We start from the raw sequence: 18321 nt of genomic DNA, 5'->3' as shown, positions 1-18321 counted from the left end.
GAATGCATTTGGTGAGTTAGGGTGGTTTATGCTTTTTTCATAATTAAAATTTTCACCTCCCACTGCCCTTAGATTCTGCATATCCCATATGTGATTTCTCATAGTGCATCACTGTCTCCTTCCCCACCCTCACCCATAAGTGCCGAAATTTGGGAGCAATGAGAAGTAAAGCCATAGAGTTTGGCCCAGAGTGCCTTTAAATTCAAGGGTGCTCAAAAACATCATCATGACATCCTATTCAAGGATGCAACTCAAAAACGAGGAACATGTGCAGGTCACTCTGAGTTCAGTAAGCCTGAGGAGAGCATGTGGCTGTTCTGTATAATTAATGACCATCTCTGAGAGAACGGTTGGTCCCTCCAAGCTCCATCAGAAGACAGGAAACCCTAATGATCAGACTCTCCTTCCCTCTGCAGCCAAATACCTTGGCAGCTTTACAGCGGCCCCATCTTGTGGTTTATTCTTTCTGCAAGAACTCACCTTCCCTAAAGAAGAGTCCATTACTGAAAATCAAGGAAGGAGTGAACTGATGGACATGTAACACATAATAAATCCTGCTCGTGAATTATTGAATAATGCTTGTCCATAACAGCTTTTAATGTTTCAAGCAAGCCAATGATTTCCAAAAAGTAATACAAGACCCTTTAGATGAATGTGGAAGTCGGGAGAACTACAGCTCATCCTTTTCTAGTCTAGTTGGATTAAAACAACTTCAGTGAAGAAATTCCTATTTTATATAAAAGAAGAAGAAAGTTTCCCTCCCCCTCTCTGTCTCTAGAGCTATATCAATACATATGTGTTAGGTCTGGTAAGACCATTAATGAGTAGAGCTACAGCCATACGATCATAGGAGCAAATGCTGTTATGGTAAATTTAATGAAATCCAATTATTATTTACTTGATACTTTCTAGGCACGGGACACCACAAGCTTTATAAAAGTAAAATAGCCTCTGTCCTCCATGAGCTCCCAGTCAGCTGGGAGACACAGGTATTTACCCAACTAATTTTATCTCAAGATGAATCTGATACCTCTAATAACAGAACAAACACTACGTTACAGTGGCTGCAGGCACGGGCTCTGCAGGTAGGCTGCTTGGGTTGGAATTCTGGTTCTACATCTCACCAGCACAGTGACCCTGTGAAGTTACTTTGCCTTCTCTGCCTCAGTTTCTTCATCTGTGGCATGGAGATAATAACGGTACCTACCTCATAGGGTTACTGTGAAGATGAAACGTGACACAAGTGGAAGGATTGTTAATATTGGTATAATTACTACCAGCATGTGAGGTAAAGAGGGACCAATTATGACAAGAACCTGGGGAAGTGGTCCAGAGAAATGGAATCTGTGGCCAAGTTCTGAATAACAATGAGGATTTTAGTGTGCCGTGATGGGAAAGAAGGGGCAATTCGCAGCTAAGGATTAGCCTGAACGAAGGCCTGGAAGTAAGGAGAAGACGGTTGAGGACAGATGAGCAGGCTGGTGGTGTGGTACCATAGCAGGCACGTGAGCTGTAGGTCTGGGGCTGCAGAGGAGATAACACTGAGAGACAAGCAGGCTGGGACGTGACCGCAGGAGCTGCCGGCTGCCGGGCTCTGACCCTGTAGGCAAGCACAGCCCGAGAAGAAGGGTATCACAGGGCTGAAGAACATGGATTCTGACTTTGAATCTTGGCTCCACCTCTGAAGAGCTATGTGACCTTGGGCAAGGTTACCTAATCTTTCTGTGCCTCTGTTTTCTCACCTGTAAAATGGGTGTGGTGAGGATTAAATGAGTGCTTAGGTAAAGTGCTTAGAGCCCTAGTCGGCACAGAGCGACATATGTAAGTGTTTGCTGATGGAAGGCTCCCCATGGGCCTATGGCACCTCTTCCTGCCATCCTGACAGCCCTTCAGAAAATGATCATGAGCAACAACAGGGTCAAGGTTATAAGACTGCTTTTCAACTCTTCAAAAATACCACCACGAAAATAAATGCTCTCTTTTGGACAAAAACGTTCATGGTCCACGTTGAAATTTCACCTCAGATGATAGACAGAGTCAGAGCTGGCACTAAACTGAGGTACACACACTACCAGGTGACATGACTGAGTCCGCCCAAGACTTCCTCAGGTCACCCTGGCCTATGCAAAGTGGCCAAGTGCACCACTTATGAGAAGCTGGGATCTGTGCTAACTTTTAAATGATGGCAAAGGTTTTAATATTCGGGAGTGGGAGGGAAGGGCACGAACCGAATGTACAATCATGACTGCTCAGACAATCCCTAAGTCAAGAACTTACTTCCAGATCCATCCTTGACTCTAGGTCCTTCGGGCTTGGCTTCAGAAATAATGTTCGCGTTGGCGTTATTCTCCATCTCGATCACAAAGTCACTGTCCTCCTCAAACTCAGGGTGGCTAAAGATCCAATCCAGTGCTCTTTCCAGGTTACTATTCTAATAAAACAAAACATTCTTACAATGTATGCAGTCCCAGGGCCTCATTATATCCTGACCATTTGAACCAGAATGTCAAGCAGATAGGACAGGAGGCTTGAATTCATTAGTCCTAAGTGCCTCTGAGTAAGAAGCTCTGACCCTGCATATGAAACACACTTTCCGTGGACATTCTGCAAGTCTCCCAGCCGAAGTCTGTAACTGGATTCGCTGGAAAACAGCTCACAGCAGCAGGTCGGCACTGCAAAGCCCATATCAGTCTTAGCTCGGCATTTCTGTGGGCTGATGCTGATAATGATGGGAGGCAAAATGCCAAAGAGAAAGGCATCTGTTTCAGCGTAGCCTTTTCCAAAGCCACACTAATCGCACACGCCATCTTCTCTACCAACTGTATTTTGTGCAGATAACCATGCAGGGTAGAGGGAAGCCAACATGAGTACTGTGTCAGAGCTCCTCTCCTAAATGTTGGCAAGGTGGTTGAATTGCAGTAGAGACAAGACTGATGCCTTGATTAATGAAGACAACACTGGTTGGTTAAGTTACATTGTTTTAAACTGAACTCCATGTAATTCAAATCAATGGATCATAAAAACATTTCTGTCTTCTCCCTTTGTGGTATCACTTGGTGAGTTAAAGAATTTGTTTAGATGTAGTTAGAATCTCCAATTAAACAGTCAAGCAAGTAAAATAACTGGGGCATAAGCAAGTACCCCGCATACAACAAACTCTGGTTGAGACATTTCAAGCATTTTAAAGGGAAACAAATTTTTCCAGCCACACTGCCCGGAACCAGGAGAGAGCCGCTGTGACCTCAGCAAGGGACCTCAGCAGGCAACCAGTCAGGATAAGCAAGAAGGAATTAGGAGCAGATATCCACTCAAAAATGGATTATGGTGTCAAAAAAAAAAAGTACTTTCCTCCCTCAATACTAAACAGATATCTGCACTGCAAAAGGAAAGGTTCCGTCTACCCTCCCGTTTCCTGGTCCCTTCTTTCCTGATAATATCAGGACTTCACAAATACCTGAAAAACTTTCTCTCTCTGTAGAGAGAAACAAAAGCAGAGAATTCCAAGGAGACTTCTCTATGAGGACTTTTGAGAGACACTGCTCCAAGGTCTTGGTATCAGAAAAGCACAATTTCTCCAAAAGAACTGCCTTATTGAACACAGAATCTCAAGCATCCCTCTTTGCTCTAAGGCCACAAGCAAGCTCCAAGTCAAGTCTCTGACCTCATGCTAATAAACATTAAGATGATACAGAGTTTCTTTCAGTTGGGTCAACTTGCCCCCAGTGTATTATCTCCCTCCTTCTTAAAATATCTCCTTATTCTTAAAATCTCTGTATGATTCCCTCAATCATTTATTTTAGCTTTATATATACTACACACAAATAAATCTTTGTGGGGCATGGTGGGGTATAGCATGAGACAGACATGATTCAAAACGATCAAAGGACATTGGAAAGTTTCAGTTGCTACTGACAAAACACAAACTACCTCCAACAAGAAGAAGGTGTTCACATACAGTCTCCCAGGCTTACCGTTGCTCGTAGTGCCTGAAGAGCCTGATTTCGATGGAATCCCATGGAGGTAATGAGAGCTACAGTTTCCTCCGGAGGTTGGTTATCCAGTCCAGCAGAGGCTCCAGCAGAAGCTGCTCCTCCATAACCCGGCATGGTCAGCGGCTCAGCAAAATCTGGGGAAAATAATCACACTCAGGCCCTTTTCTTTTTTGGGGGGTCTTGAAATAAACAACATTTTAGAGCTAAGAAGAAAAAATACCTAAAGTTAAAATAATCAAGACAGTCTGGTACTGGCATAAGGGTAAACATATAGATCAACAGACCAATCAAATAGAATTGAGAGTTCAGATATAAAACCACATACCTATGGTCAACTGATTTTCAACAAGGCTACCGACACCATTCAAAGGGGAAAGGACAGTCTTTTCAACAAATAGTACTGGGACAACTACATATCCACATGCAAAAAAATAAAGTTGGACCCCTACCTTATACCATATGTAAAAATTAACTCCAAATGGATCATTGACCTAAATGTCAGAGCTAAAACTACAGAACTCTTAGAAGAAAGCATATGAGAAAATCTCTGTGACCTTGGGTTAGGCAATGGTTTCTCAGGTACACCAAAAGCACAAGTGACAAAAGAAAAAAACAAACAAATTGGACTTCATCAAAATTAAAAACTTTTGTGCTTCAAAGGACACCATCAAGAAAGTGAAAAGACAACCCACACAATGGGAGAAAATCATGTTATCTGATAAGGCACCTGTATCCAGAGCTCTTAGAATTCAACAATACAAATAACCTCATTAAAAATAGGCAAAGGATTTGAAGAGACATTTCTTCAAAGATACATAAATGGCCAATAAGCAGATGAAAAGACGTTCATCATTAGCCATTAGGGAAATGCAAATCAAAATGACAATGAGATACCACTTCTCATCCAATGGATTGGGTATAATAAAAACAATAACGAGGGTTGGTGAGGATGTGGAGAAACTGGAACCCTCATACATTGCTGATGGGAATGTTGTACAGCCACTGTTGAAAACAATTTGGTGGTTTCTAAGGAAGTCAAATGTGGAGTTACTATATGACACAGCAATTCCATTCAAAAGAAATGAAAACATGTCCACATAAAAATTTGTACACAAAATGTTTATAGCAGCATTACTTATAATAGCCAAAAAGTGGAAACAACCCAAATGTCTACCAACTGATGAAAGGAAAAATATAGTACATCCATACAACAGACTATTATTCGGCCGTAAAAAGGAATGAAGTACCAATACATGCTACAACATAGATGAACCTTGAAAGCATTATGCTAAGTGATAGAAGCCAAAAACAAAAGATCTCATATTGTATGATTACATTTATATGAAACATCCAAAACAGGCAAATCCACAGAGCCGGAAAGTAGGCTAGTGATTGTCGGGGGCTGGAGAGAGCAGGGGAAATGCGAAAGGGACTGCTATCGTGTACAGAATTTCTTTTTGGAAATTAACTGGTGATGGTGGCACAATTCTGCGAATCTACTAAAAAAAACACTGAAATGTACACTTTAAATGAGGAAATTATATGGTATGTGAATTATAGCTTAATAAAGTGGATAAAAGTAAAAGCTAACTAAATAGCCCCATTTCTTCATGCACATTTTTCTATCTCAGGTCCTCCTCATAGCTAGAAGTTTATCCCATATCTTTCCAATGGTCTTTTTGCTACTGAATTATACAATTTAAAGGGATGAATTAATCTCAACAAAGCTATTATTTAAAAAAGGAGGAAAGACAAAGATTGTGACTTTGCTACATGGGCAAAATAACCATCCCCCAGCCTCACGCAGCAGATTATGAGCTGAAAGGTCATTTTCTGGGACACATCCAGAGGGCACAGTAGGACCAAGGGTTAACATCACTGAGGATCACATCAGATTCCAAAGCCCTCCCATTTTCTGACCACCTACCTGGCTCTTCCATGTGAACAATGATCCAGTTGAAGGCCACTTCGGCTCCCATATTTCCAGTAAAATACACAGCCTTCCGACACGCTTCCAGAGGGAAACCCATCTCGGCCAGCTGCATCACCGATGACTCATCGATGTCTGATGCTACAGAGCACACAGGATATTCTGGTGTAAAAAAGTCAACCCTATTTCTTCTTGTCTTAGCTTCTCTTCGCCCCTTATCCACATGCTACCCAAAGAACGGGCTATTTTGTTTAACATGTACATGGTGGTTTAACTGTGTTTTGTTTTAAGCCATCCAAATATTAAGCTATTTGAGTTGAGTTTTAATTTTTTTTTGAGTTTTTTTTTGAGTTTTAATCTTTGACCTAAATAGGAACCATGGTAATTACCTGAACAATCCAAGCACTGAAAAACAACTCTCTAATTTCCTATGGGGCGATCTAGTGTATTCCCAGAACCATTTCAGTCTCTTACATCACTCTCAAGACCACTACAGCAGCCTCTCCTATGGACTGCTGAAATTTGAAGAGAAAAGCATTATCTACAGGCCAAAAAGCCTATTCCTTAAATCTCACAGAAGGTTATAGCAGGCCTTTAGATATATTAGCAATCAAAGAATGTAATCAGCTCTGAGAAATGGAGAGCCCAATGTTATGACAGAAGGAAAGAATGTGTTTGTTAATTGTATACATTTAAGATATTAAAAAAGATTGCTTTACAAACCTAACTTCGGTTTAGACACAGATTTTGTTTTCTTTTCACAATAATATATAGATATTGGTAGAGAGGTGTGTGTTTATCGATACACAGACATAAATATAGATGTGTATGCACACATATACATGCTTGTATACATATGTATACTTGTACATGGGTGTGTATGTATGTCCGTGTGTGTGTACACATACACACCTACAAAGTGCTCTCAAATTATACCAAAGGTGGGGAGGGAACAGGAACACAAAACATACCCCTTATGTTTTCCATGTCCTGAGGTCTGTAATCTACTGAAAACTCTGCCAAAGACAGCAATCAGTAGAAGAACTGAAGAACAGAGACATCTTTTCTACAAAAATTGTACTGAAAATGTATTTACCAAAGTTCTCTCTCAAGAGGATATACAAAACATCCTATCAAGATAAAATTTTAAGAAAGCAATGATGTAGGACAGCAGTGATTCCCCAAATGTGTTCTAGAGAATCCTAGTGTTCTAAGAGAGATGTAATTACTGAACCACAAAACAAGGGACTTCCATGGTCAAATAAGTTTTTTAAACCTGCATTCTCAATTCTCTCTAGAAATTCACAGTGTGCATTAATGTAGTGAAAATTCTAAAGTCCTATAATAAAGACTCCTGCAGTAGGTTGGGATTAACACATACACACTACTATATATAAAACAGATAACCAACAAGGACCTACTGTACAGCACAGGGAACTATACTCAATATTTTACAGTAGCCTATAAAAGAATCTAAAAAAAGAATATATATATATATGTATAACTGAATCACTGCGCTATACACCTGAAACTAACACATTGTAAATCAACTATACTTCAGTCAAATAAAATATTAAAAATATTTTAGTAACAACAAAAAAGACTCCTGTGGTAAAGAAACTATGAAACTCTTTCTACAGAATACTTTTCAACACCTTGTAAAAGACCCTGTTCCCCAGAATGCAGTTAAAGTAATACAGCTTAATAAATGTATGCATGTATATAATAGCATATTAAATTGAAAATGTATAATTGCATTTTGGGGAAAATACAGTGAGCCGTGCACAGGCAAAGAACAGTAGAAGGACAGATGCCAAATGTTAATAGTGGTTATAAATGAAACCAGAGATGACTGTTTTCACCAATCCATAATTTCTACATATCTTTTCACTTTAGAATAAGAAAATAATCAAAGTTATTCCTTTTAAATATCTGAGAAAGGTAGGATATAAATGTAAATTAACCCAAGATAATACTGTTTTCTCCTGCTGAACATAGGTTATTGCTGGTAAGACAGCAGGCTTAGATCAGGGGGAAAATGGAAAATGGCTGAACACTCACGGTCAGACAGGCTCTGACACAGTTCCAACCACCCATCACCTCCCCTGGGGCAACATCCTGGAGGCCGGCTCTCTGCAGGGTCAGGGGCATCGAAACTCCTCACATTCCAGAAAAGGTCGAGTGACATGAAAAGTATGCTTGACGCCTAGCCCTGGCTCTGGTCCTAGCTCTTGGGTCTCTGAACTTTCCTAGGTCTCAGTTTTATCCTCTATAAAAGGTCACCTACTCTGCCCTTCTTACCGTGACATTCAAACAAGAATCTGGGCTTTGTATTAATAGTACAGTTAAATACAGTTGAAAGAATTTATGGAGTAATAAACTCAACATGACTCATGGTAACCATTCAAAAATATCGTTATCATTACAATCAGATTATTTACAGAGGCAATGGTTCGCCCATGACGCTCGCTGACCCTAACAGCCTTTCCCAGCAATCAGCAAATCAAAATTGACCCAAGAAAGGAAACAGGGAGGTCTAAGCCATGTGATCAATCACGTAAAGCGTTTGCAAAGTAAAACACTTGAACTTCTAAATTAACAACAGTGTCTCCAGAAAGGCTTTGTAGACAAAAAGATTCAGAGTATTTTGTGTTACACACTCCTCCTTCCTGCTAATTAATATCTAAATATTCATTATAAATAGTTTATTTTTTTCATGTTCTTTAGAAAATCAAGAGTATCAACTCTCACAGGTAATTACAAGAACTAAACGACTACAAAATTGACAAACAATCAGATGGAACTAACGCCCTTAAGAGTATTAATTAATACTACCACGTCCTGTCAGTGGTATACCTTCATTATGTGTCCAGAAGCAGGAGTGGGAAAAGTGACAGGCCACTGTGCCATCACTGCAGAAGGAGGCCTACTCGGGGCCAAAGAGGGAAGAAATGGCATCATTATCCCCCGTTCACACACGAGGAAACTGAGGCTCAGAGAAGTTAATGATTCTAGATCACACAGTCACAAATGGCAGAGCTGAGATTCCAGCTCAGGGCTGCTTCGCTCTCACACTAATATTCACTCTCCTGAACCACAGGGCCACCTAATCACCATGTCACTGGTTTAGATTTGCTGCTACCTCAACTTGCAGACCAAGGACTGTGCCCACCCGGAAAAGCTGCACATACACAGGTACAGAACAATGCCCCTTTACTGAATCCCACAGATAAATGAGTTAGACCGGTAACAACAGTAGGACACTGAGAAAAAAACATAAAAGATACATACGGTCTATCAACTGGTTCATCAGGCGATCTGGAAATTAAACGACAGGGAGGGAAGTGAGACCAAACCATGGCAAAGTGTTCTGGAGAAAGAAAAAGAGTTAAATCCGGAGCACTTGCTCACCACCACCACCCTTTGAGATCCCACACTGTTGTCAGCCCCTCCATTCCCCCGTCAGACCACCCCAGCCTGCACGACATGAAGTCATTCCAGGAAGGAGGGAGAATACCAGGTTTCAGGCATTTAGAGCAGATAAACAGGATGCTCTGCTTATCATCTTATTGAACTAAATAATTTCTCTCCCTGTACTTCTAAGAACTCTGTATAATTACAAACCAAGGACTGTTACTGAACATGAGAGAAAGCAGGAGCAATGGTAATAAACCATCTTGTATTTCTCTGACACTCAAGACTGACCTCTTCTTTCTAGAACCTCTTTAATGAACCACCTGTACCCCACATAACCCAGGCTGCCCCACCTACAGGCCCCTTCCCTGCTCTCCCTGCTCTGTAATTTAGCATTTAGAGAATAATGTAACACAGGTGCCGATGCTGAATCCTAGCTTGCTCCTCCTGGATTCACCTTACTCCAACATGGTCACCAATAATATACACTGCTCAGCTGATGGAAATCCTGCGGTGGCAGGGCCCCCAGCCATCTGGCACTATTAGCTAATGTACCTAATTAACTCATTACGAAGGTGAACAGTAAACAGGTGGGCAAACAAAGCCAGAATGAAAGTGATTTCACCAGAGTAACTGAGCTAATAATGAAACCAAGATTTCTCCACGCTGCTTTTGGACTCACAAAGGCAATCATTTTTTGCATGTCCTTTTCCCTTTAAAAGTTAAGTATTTTGAACAAGGACTACTTTAAGGTTCAGAGAGTAAGAGAAACCCAAACCGCTCCCTTGCTATGAAGCAGTGACAAAGATGGGGAGGTGAGACATGGGCAAGATTTTTAAAACCAACACACATGGTTGAATTTCCCTTTTCGGTTCTCTAAAGGTACTCCAAGGATACAGCTCCCCCAGACGAAGAGCCCACTGAAAACACACTCCTTCTCTTCCCCACAGGCCCATTAGGGGAAAGAGGGAGGCAGGGAGGGAGGCAAAGTCAGAGGCAACGTAACCTAAAAACTTTCTGGAGATTTGCTGCCCTCTGCCGCCAGTGATTTCCACGGGCCCGTTTCGACCACTCACGATGGGTCTCCGTGCCTCTTCCCATGACTACTGTAAGCTTACAGTTGCAGCCAGGCTTCACTTCTGTGTGTCCACAGTGGGTTGCAACACAGGAAGGCACCAAGGGACAAGGGAGTGGTGGAAGAAAAGGGACCATTCCAGCAGAGGAGCGGGGAGGGGTCGAGAAGGTCCTCCTGGCAGAAGATGGTACCTTTTGAGTCATCAGGAATAACTACGGGGGGGCTGATGTCCGGAAGTTCCTCCTCTCCTGGCTGTAACCCCCTGGCTCGGAGATGGTTGATATCAAGTAGGTCTGGCATATCAATAGAAACATCTGCAAAACGAGAGAGATTATATTCACTGGGCTCTCCAAATACCCACAATCGCCTCCTAAATCCAACACCATTAACTCTATGCACAAGTGTCTAGGCAGAGCCAAGGGATGCTTTACAGTTCCCTGGAGTAAATCACGGGACCAGAAGACTCACTGAGACTGATAGGATTTTAATGCAGAGTCAGGGGAAACACAGAGGCGGGGTTTCACACTGAACAAGAACAAACGAGGGAAACCAGAGGTTGAAAACTGGGAGCCCATAGAACACTTGTAGACACTTTCTGCTTGATGTTTTTAAAATGTTGGCAACAAATTCCAATTTTTAAATTGGAAAATGTAATTCAGAAGTCCAGATTTCCAGCTCATTTTGCAAAACAAACACCTGTAGCAGAGTCTCACGCGGCAACAACCGCCTGGGGCTGATCTTTAGCTCCCACTCTAGGGCACCATGTACCCTCCGTGCCCGTCCATCACAGACCCACCACTCCCACGACCCTGAGCATCACATCTGTGCTATTCTGATTCTTATGGCAGAGAAATGTTTTCCTAACCCACGTCTTCATGCAAAATGGGAACACCCAAGAAAGACCAAGACTGCTATCGCTACCTGTTTCCTACACCCAGCCTACTTCTCTCATTTACATTATCACCCTGTCCTTATTAGGCATCTGAGTTTGCAACCTGTAGTTTATGCCTTTTCTCAGATCATGATGGGTACTGTGATTATTCTACCTAAGGTAATAAAGAATGAAGCTTTAAAGAAATTAATTGAACCTCAAGTGTATTCGTCTTGAGGAACATTTTTTTTTTAACTTCTCAGCCCAGCTGTCATTGTGTTGACTTACTCAAATACAAAATGTATCAGTCTAACAACCTGTTGAGATTTATAACTGCACACATTCGGATATGGTCATAGTGGAAAATGGGTTCAAATGTTGGCAGAGGACATGTCTCTCGGGCTAGCAAACAGAACCTGAAAATACTATCCCCCAAACCAATTATGATGCTAGGTATGTAAATCCTATTTTTAAAACCACCACCCAAAGAAAAGGCTTAGTTAAAAAAAAATTTAAATCTCAGCAGACAGCAAAATCAAACACAATGTCTGACCAACAAAATCAATACAACTGTTCCTCAACAGAAAATTTCAGGTTCATTAAAGAAAGCTTTGAGGCTGCTTTAATTTCAGCAAGACTGTGAAATCTGATCTGAGTTTTTATCCTTTACCGATACTCGAAGGACAAAGAAAAATAAGAAAACTGTTTCCAAAGCAGTTCAAAGTCTTTAGAAGTCAGTTTTCTCTCTCAGGTCCAAGGAGGAAAGGCTGAGTGACAAGCAGCCTGCCCTCTGCCCTCCTCCCTGCCCACAAAATTATTCCACCAGGAAAAGCAGGATAAGCTACAGGCTCACACGCTGCATAATGCCGTGTGGAAACAAGTGCTATGCAAACTGTTAGTGCCAGAGGTTTCTGGGAAATCACTCCCTTGACTTTACATTCTTTTTACTTATCGCCTTCAGATGAGCAGATGAGTGCTTAATTAACCAGCATAGGGACTGATGGTTGTTTTTTAAGTGCTCAAAAACATAAAAACTTTAAAAGACTGGCAAACAGTCTGAGGTACTTGCTTGAGAAATCAGAGGGTAAAACTGTACATCCTTCCATGGCCCTGAGGACAGCCTAGGAACACCTTGATATTCGATCGAGATGATGGAGAAAATGTTCCTCTGCATTGTCTGGAAAGCTAACCTCTAACAATGGTCAAGGGCCTTTAAGATTAGCAAGAAGAAAGCCCACTTCAGCCAAAGTCACGTCCCTTTCTTGACTTTTTAATACAACTGACTATACTCATGTTATTATTAACAAAATGCGTATGACTTAAGCAAATGTCATTAGCCACACCTGCCTGCTTCAGAGGCAGAGGCGAGATGCTAAGAAGAGAGTATATTTTCAATTACTTGCACCTCCAAGCGTGGTTTTCGGACCAACAGCATCAGCATCACCTGGGAATGTATTAGAATAAAGCACCCCTGGGCCCCCCCTCCAGCCCCAGCCCTGCTGAATCAGCACCTGCATTTTACCAAGATCTGTTCAAGTTTGGGAAGCATGGTTTGATAACGTGAGGCTCCTGTTTTCACTCTTAGAATCTGGTCATTCCAGAACCCGTTATTAGAGGGATGGGTTAGCATGTGGCAATAATTTTTTTTTTTTTTTTTTTACTATCAGTGCTTATCATATATTCTTATCTTCCAAAAGAGAAAAGTGGGCATCACGGAAAAAGAATGAAATGAAACTGTTTCTGGCAGCCAGCCACATGGGCTCTTTCACATGCCATGTTTTTTAAATAGCTAATTTGATGTTACAAGCAAAAGCATGCAAAAGATACCTACCAAATTTTTTGGGAACCCAGTCAAGACCAAAAGTGAACTTCTTTATCTGCACTACCAAGTATTCAGGGAATGAGGCAAAGCGAGATGTTCTGGGAAACACAAGGGGATTAGATCAATGAAACAAGGCAATAAGAATTATGAATACAGCTCACGAAGCATCAAAAGCTGTGTCTGAGGCACACCCCGCGGTTCCAGTGGCTGCACTGATGAGGAGGAACACACACACACACCCGAGTGGACACACACTCACCACCTCACCGTTCATCCTGGCCTTTTCACGAGAAGAAAATGTTTAACAGAGGACCATGTTGTCCCTGAGGATGATTTTGGGCAGGTTGCAAATTTATTACTTTTACTTTGCTGTGGCATTTTATATTTCTGAAAAGTGGTTTTCAACCATAAACATTTGTTTTCTTCTAAAACCCTTGCTAGAATTTAGTATATGTATTGTAGGTGTGTGTGGGCACCTGTGCATTGTGTTTGTGTAGGTTTGAATAAAGCTCCCCGAGCAATCCTGACACACACCCAACCTGCTCCCACTAAGAGTCTCTATCTGGTAGCACAGAGTTGCCATAAGGAGGGTTTATTGGAAATTTGGTTGAGGCTGACTATTGGAAATGCCAGGGCCTCATTAAAATACTACTGCACCTAAAACCCATGGCCACAAGGTGTGTGTATATATCTAAATCTGGGCCTTAAATTAAAAAATTAATATATATGGTCAATGTCTTAAGTTTCACTTCAGACTTTCAGGAATGCTTAATTGCCTGAATGTGAGTTTGATAATTTTATGCACAAACTATTCAACTTATACACCAAATTCATGCCCCAGTTCCAGCTCATTCTCTCCACACTTATTATCTTGTTTATAACGACCATTTCCATTTAAGTGTCGATGTGGGTACAGTAGGTATATGGAAAAAAGAAAATCAGCTGTAGGCAGATACTATAGGTACCTTTTAAAATAAAAGATTCTAGAACATGCTCCTTACAAACTCTACTTTTCAAATCTAGTCACTGCCTTCTACGTGACATGCATCTTCCCAGAATTCAGAAAACAACGCTAATGCATTGCTGCCCCCTAGTGTACAAGAGAAGCCACAGTTCAGGGGCAGAGGACTGTCCAAAAAGTGTCAAAAGGCTTGGATGCTACTTAATTCACTCCAAATTGGACCCTTTTTGAAGCTTCATCTTCACATTTACAAAATAGATTTATTAATAATTTCTACCTGCCAGGGCTGTGCAATGTTCATGAATGACATGAAACCACCTGGCACACAAGACTGTGCTGTGTATATCTAAGGAATCAGCATGATTATTTTGTCATGAAAGACCTAGAATCCACGAGGCCCTGGACACTGACCTGGTTTGTCACTGATCTGTATTTTGCCACAGGCAAGTCACTTAACCTCTCTGGATCTCAAATTCTCCATCACAAGGAGGATAGAAGGGTACAGGCAATAATATAAGGGAGTTCTTCAAAAACCAGGAGCTGAACTATCATTAGCCTGCCTCACTTTCCAGAAATTATACATTACTGCTAATTAGGTTTTCCTATCTTCTGAGAAGCAGTAATATCAATACATTATCATTCTTAAATATAGATGAATCCTCAGTTTCACCAAAAACCAAGAAACTCCATCTGGTATTTTCAACCACTGTAAAAATGTCCTCTCTGACCCCTTCCTCTTACCACATTCACTTAAAAACTGGAAAATATATAATAGTGAAATCAACCAGAAGTCCTCAGTAACTCAATGATTTCCAAACTGTGGTTCAGGAGCCCAAAGACTCTTGCAGTTGCTCTGCAGTCAGTATCTGGGTGAGGAATCAGCCGGTAATACCATGGGGTGGGAGGCAGTGGAGGAAACTCGAGGCTGGTCGGCTGGGGGGACTGGCGAGGGATAATTTAACACATCACTTTGTTATGGGTAGCTACCAACCTAAGAGTACCAGAAAGCAGGTTAGATGGTGCCCACATTATATTTACCCTAATAGGTAAACACTCCTTATTCATCTTTGTAACCTCTATAGGGTCTTAAGCTGAATCACACATGTAGTGACCGCTCAATATAAATGTGTTCAATCTCAATGAATACTTGGCATTCATTAATTAGAGGCTTGGGACATCAAGATTTTTAAATCCAGCAAAGTTATATACCACTTACCCTCTTATTCCTAAAATCATTCCTGGAATTAAAATTTTTCTTGAAAAGTTATGTATTTAATAAATACCATTAGAATATAAATCATTCAAAAAGGTCTAGACAGACACAGAGCAAATTTGCCTCAAAGAATTGTTACGGGAACTGAGTTAGGACATAAAGTGCTTAGAACTTTATGTCCTAAGTGCCTGACAACAATACTTTATCTACTGACAACTTATTATTATTTAAAATATAACAATTGTTCACTTACTACAATTCAGGCAAAAACATTATGAAAGCCTTAAATATATATAAACTGTCCCTCTCCCTGAAATTGACTATTTTATTGAAAACCTGGTCGCTAAAAAAATACAATTCTATCCTTTCCACTAAATATGTTGAAAACATGATAATCAACCACAGTCAAATTGTACAATCCAAGGCAGAAAAAAAAGATAAAAGTAATGTAATAACAATTACAGTATATATTTACTCCGCCAGACACTGTACAAAGCATTTTATGTAGCTTATCTGTCTTAACCCTCACCTCAACCCTATAAAGAAAGTTATATTATTCCCAGTTTACATATAAGGAAAGAGGCTTATGGAGGTGAGGTCACTTGGCCGAGGTCACATACCAATAAGTTCTATGCTGAGGATTCCAACGCTGCCAGTCTACCTAAAGCTTGTGCTCTGGAACCCCACACCGTGCTTTTCTCTTCGTAAATGATAAAGGTCAAGACAAAATTTCTCCCTGTTGACCCTTAATCTATGAGCTGCTTGAGGGGAGGAACTAGGTCTTGTTCAATTCATTGCCCAGAATATACTAGATGAGCAATAATATTTGCTGGGTGAATAAAATTTCCAAACACTAATATTCTTCCCAGTCACTGTCTGTTCAGGACCAATTAAGGGAAGGCTCTTTATGTCTGGTCCATATTGACCCAAGATCTACCAAGAGGACATCTTTTGCCTCTTCCTGGCCTTTCAGACTCTGGGTCTAACACAGGAAAAATTCAAGGCTCCAAATTAACCTAATAAGGAGATAATGTCTATACTATTGGCAATAAGAAAAAGCAAGAAAAAAAGATCTTTTAGGAATCCACTGAACTGGTTTCCCCAAAACTATTATTTGAAACATGATAAGGTATAATAAGGAATAAACAAGGCTATATAAGGATTATAAAGATACAAACATAAGCAAGCACGATAAGAAATATGCGGGCAGTGTACAACACAAGGATTAAGAGTTTAAACTTTGAACTTGAATGAATTCCAAGTCTGCCACTTAGTGGCCAATTACTTCTTTTATTTCCTCGTCTGTAAAATAGGGAGAATAATGCACCTATCTCGTAGCAATACTAAGAGGATTTAAGTGATAACTGATGGGAAGCACTTAGCACATAACTGGGAATAATAAATGTGCCATAATGGTAGTTGCTTTATTACCCTAAAACATTGGTTTTTCCTTTCCCACAAGACCAGTTTTCAATTATCAACAATTGTGATACATCCAGTATTAACTTTCTTTCATATGCATTTAACCATAAGAGCATGTGTGTATGCAAAAGACAGAGAAAATTTAATATCTACTGTTAAGGCTTAGAGAAAGCAGAGACCCCTCCTCAAGGATTCTAGGTTAATTATGTTAGCACTGCCTACAACTAAATATTTTATAGCATTTGAGGAGAAAATCAAGTCAGCACGCATTATTCCTCCACTCGGGTGTAAGAAGGAATTGGGTGGTGACTTTGCCCCAGGACAGAATGCAAGCTGGGAAGTGGACACAGGAGAAGAATCCAGATCTCCCAGGCATCAGAAACTGTCTCTGTGGAAAGCTAACACCTCCTAGCTCCACTTTAAAGATGGGCCTTTTCCTAGTGATGAGAAGGCTCCTCCCCTAAGGCCCAGAGAGTGACATACTCTCTGGGCCTTAGGGAAGACTCGCCACCACTTTACTGAAGAGCACAAAAGGGTGATCAAGTGGACAGGGCAACAAAGACCACTCTGCAGCTCACATGTGATGCTGGGGGCTTTCTAAGCCTAGAAAGCCTCCGATCACCTCCACCCCATACAGTATCAGAATTAAAGCACAAAGAGAAAAGGATGTTTGAGGAATCTTCAGCCTACTGTCAATAATTAAATTTAGGAAAATAAATAAAAATCAACATGCTGTACACAAAGTCACAATGTTGTATATATTTCAAAAAGTTGAAAGAAAAAAAAAAAAGTTGTTTCCACCACTAATATAATATAGTGTGTAGCTTTCTAACTGCCCAAAGATGTGTCCAAGTTGTAGTGAAGTGAATCTCGAACATTTAACATGCCAGCTCACCAACTGTTATCTTCAAGGACACACACAAACATACGCACGCACGCACGCACGCACACACACACACACACACTCCAAAACTGAGCAGTCCTCGGATGAAAACTTACCCCACAATGGATAACGGATAATTGAACTATTATTAATCTCAGTTAGATATGAAGAAACTTTTTAAAGGAAATTATTGTAAGAAAATATGGCTTTTTTTAAGCTCTTGAAATAAATTCTTGTTTTCCCATTTTTAACACATGAAGTCGTCATCTGAAACAGAGGCATCCTGAGAGATGGCTGTCACACAGAATAAGTAATTCAGGTTTGACTGCTACTTGAAGTTGGGATAAAAACAGCCAGCAGTAGCTCGTCCATGCTTCCCTGCCCTTCACATCAACAAGAGCTCAGGCATAGCCTAGAAGAAAAATGGCTGAAGAATATCTAGAAGTAGTAAGACTACCAGAGCCTAACTTTTAGACCTTCCCCCTTTTTAGGCCACTGTAAATACTCTTTCTCCAGCTATATGAAGTGTGCCGGCAAAGACTTGACAGTATTAAATCAATTAAGGTGTCAAGTGGAGAAAAAAAAAATTTTTTTTAATGTACCTGACAATAAGGCTCACAATATAGAAACAGAACATCTCCTGACCACATCCTGGGCAGCTCATTGGAACAATGCTCAGGAGCCCTGATATCCACTTTGAGATGCCCTGAGACCCCGGATCTCCCGGCAGGTACACAG

The 18321-nt window shown here is 40.8% G+C and overlaps 1 protein-coding gene across 1 annotated transcript in view; it reads right to left on the bottom strand.

The window, feature by feature from the left end:
* USP13 (ubiquitin specific peptidase 13) overlaps positions 1–18321 on the bottom strand; it is a 118228-nt gene that overhangs the window by 21267 nt on the left and 78640 nt on the right. The window contains exons 14-19 of the mRNA XM_024755105.1: positions 13114–13202; positions 10603–10725; positions 9214–9240; positions 5920–6063; positions 3972–4126; positions 2278–2431 (exon numbers count right to left, since the gene is read on the bottom strand). Coding sequence (XP_024610873.1) covers positions 2278–2431; positions 3972–4126; positions 5920–6063; positions 9214–9240; positions 10603–10725; positions 13114–13202 — 692 coding nt within the window. The remainder of the gene's footprint in view (positions 1–2277; positions 2432–3971; positions 4127–5919; positions 6064–9213; positions 9241–10602; positions 10726–13113; positions 13203–18321) is intronic.

This window comes from Neophocaena asiaeorientalis, unplaced genomic scaffold (genome assembly GCF_003031525.2).
Source record: "Neophocaena asiaeorientalis asiaeorientalis breed wild unplaced genomic scaffold, Neophocaena_asiaeorientalis_V1.1 scaffold188, whole genome shotgun sequence".
Taxonomy (NCBI): Eukaryota; Metazoa; Chordata; class Mammalia; order Artiodactyla; family Phocoenidae; genus Neophocaena; species Neophocaena asiaeorientalis.
The sequence above is the reverse complement of the archived record's forward strand: the minus strand, read 5'-3'. Positions and strand labels throughout refer to the sequence as shown.